This window comes from Triplophysa dalaica, chromosome 9, assembly GCF_015846415.1.
Source record: "Triplophysa dalaica isolate WHDGS20190420 chromosome 9, ASM1584641v1, whole genome shotgun sequence".
Taxonomy (NCBI): Eukaryota; Metazoa; Chordata; class Actinopteri; order Cypriniformes; family Nemacheilidae; genus Triplophysa; species Triplophysa dalaica.
In genome coordinates, this window is record NC_079550.1 from 461,342 (window position 1) to 465,744 (window position 4,403).

The 4,403-nt window shown below is 37.1% G+C and overlaps 1 protein-coding gene across 1 annotated transcript; it reads left to right on the forward strand.

Annotated features, from left to right (window-relative positions):
• Window positions 1-335: 335 nt before the first annotated feature.
• On the forward strand, window positions 336-4,275 carry il12a (interleukin 12a). Its single transcript, XM_056756279.1, has 7 exons — window positions 336-462; window positions 1,265-1,395; window positions 1,536-1,649; window positions 2,386-2,427; window positions 3,550-3,681; window positions 3,836-3,886; window positions 3,990-4,275. Exons 1-7 carry the CDS (start codon window positions 354-356, stop codon window positions 4,125-4,127), a joined length of 717 nt encoding a protein of 238 aa, XP_056612257.1. The 5' UTR covers window positions 336-353; the 3' UTR covers window positions 4,128-4,275.
• The last annotated feature ends 128 nt before the right edge of the window (window positions 4,276-4,403 follow it).

The following is a 4,403-nucleotide window of genomic DNA, read 5'->3' on the forward strand; positions in this document are numbered from 1 at the left end:
AATCATCTTATTTGTTGGAATTTTGTGAAGATGATTTATTATGTCTCATATTCTATTTGAGACAGCTTGTGTGTTACATTTGTACATTATTGCAACAAATGTAACCATGAAAGTTTAACTATGAACAATATATGTATAAAGATATACATATTTTATATATATATCACAGTTTTGTGCTAGGGAAATCAGAAGGTCAGAAACTGTCATAATAGTTATAATGGTAATAGATATTGTTTGGTTACTGTGACGAGAGTATCAATGGATCCGTGTGTTAATTCCAGTTTCAGCGCGACATCAGCATACCAAAAATCTGTTTTTCTACAAGTGAGTGTTTGCTGGTTTGAAGGCTCAGGATGAGGGATTCCCCACATGAGTGTGTGTACAGTATAAAAGCTCATATATCACATTGTCACAAACAAACTCAGAGACGACTGTCTTCATCAGCATTCATCATGAAAAACTGTGAGTATCTCCTGACACACACACACATGAGCTGTTCAGGGTTCACCTTTACCTTTTCTTCCAGGATATTGATCCAGAAACGACTGCAAATCATCGGTGAAGTGTCATGTTTATCAGCTTTATTATTGTTATGGGACAAAGTGTTCGAGGACTATTGGAATGTTACACACAGTATTACTGTGTGTGAATTATTTGTATAATGCTTATGACAATTATAATTAAGGTTTGAACACATGAACATGATAAAGGGTGTTCCTAATGCAAATGAATTGTATGTACAGTAGTTAATATCTTATTATTGTGCATTTAAACGGTCAAATCAAAAAGGATTCAGACACCTCAGCATTTTAAAATATACTTAAGAAATATGACAAGTGTTAAAGTGTGTCGCAACAAGTCCATCGTGATAATGTCAGATAACTGTGATAGAAAGGTATGTCATGGTAATTGGTACATAAATTGAATCAACACAATCCAAGCAATGCTTCATTGTGTTCAGTCTCTGGTGTAAAGAAATAAAACACTTGAGCAAAACATGGTCAGGTCAAAGTCTTGAAATGAATTTCATCAGTTTTCAGAATTTTTTTTGTAGTATGTCACAGTCCTGCACCCACTAGTGCAAATATCACCACTGATATGTGGTGTCTGAATCATGTTGGGTTTGTCTGTTAATATTCATTTTAATTGTTTATTACCTTGCATTATGAAAGCAGAATGACAGAAATACAGGAGGACTACTTACTGTAAATAATGCAATGTTTACTCTTAGAAATAACACTGTTTGTGATGTGTGTACACACAGTGGTTGTGTTCATCGCAGTCGTCGTGGCTCTTGCGACAGGAAGTCCAGTTCCATCAGATTCACAGCAGTGCGCCGCATGCTCACCACACGCTCGCTCGTTGCTCACCAACCTCTCGCAGCTCATGGACAAGGTTCATTTCACATCACTGACAACATTTATCAGCTGTACATTCATGTGTCATCTGTCTTGATGATGTGAGACTGATTGAAAGAACCTTATAAACGTTGTGCAGATGAATGGATGTTGACTTGGTTTTGTGTCTGACCGCAGGAGGGACAAGCGAAACATCCTCATTTGTTTGCCGGTTTTAACTGCACTGAACAGACAACACAAATGATTCCCTTCACACAGACAGCAGTGGTCTGTCAGCCCATCACACCTGCTGTGAGTCTCTTCATCTGTCTCACTCTTGCTCATGTTTGATTGTCCGTGTGCTGCAGGGAATTGAAAATGATATGAGTCAATTGTAAAGTAATCTAATAACACTATAGAATATGTAATTAGTTACTTGTAATTAATTACTTTTTCAGAGTAACTTACCCAACACTGGCCATTCCTGGCGCTTGTGAAGAATTTGGACGTTTGATATATCAATGACATTTTCTCTTATTACACTTCTCTTACATGGAAACGGTTCAGCTGCGCAAAATTTCAAGTTCATTTGCGATTTATAGATTTCACACTGTATATGTGAAAGAGAATCATACATGCAAAATCACATGTATGCACTTTGAGAAATGATTTTAAAATCAAATACAGGACGGTTTCTACACAAGGTTTTATAAATGATGCCCCAGCTGATGTGTGATGTAGAGTGAGATCTGGAGGTGTTACTGTGATGTTATTTAAGGCTAATTTTACCGTCCAACAAAAAATGATCACATCCTACATCACATGCCTTACGAAATAAACCGCATGTGCTGGTGAAGTATGTTTCGACGCATGTACCTGGTTTAGGCTGGTCATGTGCTCATCCGAACCTGGTCATGAGCAGCCTGGAACCATCTTAAACCAGCTACCATGTGTCAAAACCTACTTCACCAGCATATTATTATCACTATTATAAGTACAGTTGTTTGACTTCTTTCCAACATAATAAATAATTAACTTTTTATTGCAGAATACGTCATGTGTCAACCAGAGAAACTCCACATTCAGTGAAGTAAGCTAACAGTTTATTCTTATAAGATTCTTTGGTAACGCTTTAGATCACAGACCCGCATATTTAAACACAATTTACAGCGTGACGAATAGTAACAATCATGTACCTCTATAATGCATGTCTGTAGGTAAGGGGGAACAACATGCAAAGTTTGGGGAAGGAAGGATGTTTTTAATATACTTTCTTTTAAAAGGAAGGGGTGCCTATTTTAATATTACGTGGTCTGCATGATTTACAGTATGCTATACAACATATCATCATCTTTTGGGAGAAAGTTTGAGCGAACTACATTTTTTGGATATTTTGTGACTACAGGGAAGGATAGATCTTGACTTAAGGATAGATTTTTATAAGATTGATTCTAGGATGTTTGGTCACAAATGATTCTGATTTGGATGTTTATATGACATGCAGTTGGCCCGCAGAAAGTTAAAGAACATGGGAAGGGATGTGTGTTTCTATACAAAAAAAGAATGGTTCTTGAGATAAATTATACCTGTCTAGTTGGATCCCGGAATGAAAAAGTTGGGGAACCCCTGCTGTATTGGACAGAAGGTCATGAAATGGGTTAATTTATCACTAGTTTGTTGCCATGGTTTCATTAACTGGCATATGAAATGACAGAAACAGGCAAAAGATTAAGCTGCAGGTGTTCTTGTGAATACACTTACAAGAGTGTTGTCTAGTTCATACATTCCACGTTATTATAAAAATTGTAGCCCTTAGTTTTAAAAAACTGTTTAAATATCAGTTTATCCTGATACTTTAATCCCTTCACCTGCAGATATGTACTGTAGAGGTACATTATTGTTGCTATAAGTTAGGCTGTAAATTCTGTTGCGATCTGTAATCTAAAGCTTTACCAGTTCTTGTATTTCTTGTACGTTTGCTGGTGAATTAGTATTGATCCACTGATCATGTTATGGGTCGTGGCTAGGAGGGATAAAGGAACGGCCAAAATCTCTCTGTAGGAGCACTGTTTTTATCCTAATCCTAAACCTACCACTAAACCTCAACCTAATATTTTGTGAGATTTTGGCCGTAGCAGTAGCCAATCTAACAGTGTCCCGTTTTGTTCTGTCTAGTGACATCATGTTTGTACTGTTTTTTTTTTTATCACAGACTGAGTGTGTGAGTAACATCAGAGATGATCTGTGGTATTATAATCAAATCCTGAAATCATACGTCGATGGAGTCCAGAATGCTGTGCAGGATTTGAATCCTGTTTTAATGGCTACAAAAACCCTTATGAGTGTGAGCAACAAAATTCCTCTTTTTTCCAGATAATACAGACTTTTAGGCAAACAAAAGTCCAAATGAACCCTTAGATGATGAAAACAAAACAAGGTATCTGTGGTGAAGTAGGGTGAAAGCTAATACTGACACATACTTCTGCTTGATTTTAAAGTGCTTGCAGGAAAGTTGTCCACGTTTATCTGCTGAAAGAACGCAGCCTGAAGTGAGTGTCATCTCATGAAATCATTATCTCATCAAAGCCTCTCAATCTTCATTCTAATTTATTCTGATGGCAGGTTTGTGTTTTTGTTGCACGTTGTGTATAGTGGGATGTCTGGCAAGGATCACCCTTCGATGACCGCCTGTCCCTGTGCAAAGCACTGAAGGGCTTCCACATTCGGGCCATCACCATGAACCGAGCCCTGGGCTACATCGCCTCCGGAGACCACAGGAAACTGAATTAAATAAGATGATTAAAGTCACACTAACACATCCAAAGCAACGTGATAGAAACACACCAAATATATAAGCTACACGTGTGGATATTTATATGATGGTACCTCTTCAGTCTATTTATTTGCTCAAAGTATTTATGTATTGACATGCTTGCGGTACATTATTTATTGATTATTTATTAAAATATTTGTCTTACCAAGAAAATCTGTTTCCTTTGTGTGACTTTTCCTGACGTTATAAGTTACATCAGCTAAACATTGTGCGGATTCATTGGTTCAAACTCA

What these genes read in the sequence shown, in the direction of transcription:
- il12a (XM_056756279.1), top strand. Translation starts at nt 354, where the DNA reads ATGAGGGATTCCCCACATGAGTGTGTGTACAGTATAAAAGCTCATATA. An exon ending in AGCATTCATCATGAAAAACT is followed by an intron (nt 463 to 1,264) that starts GTGAGTATCTCC and finishes GTGTACACACAG; the next exon opens with TGGTTGTGTTCATCGCAGTC. An exon ending in CTACAAAAACCCTTATGAGT is followed by an intron (nt 3,682 to 3,835) that starts GTGAGCAACAAA and finishes TTGATTTTAAAG; the next exon opens with TGCTTGCAGGAAAGTTGTCC.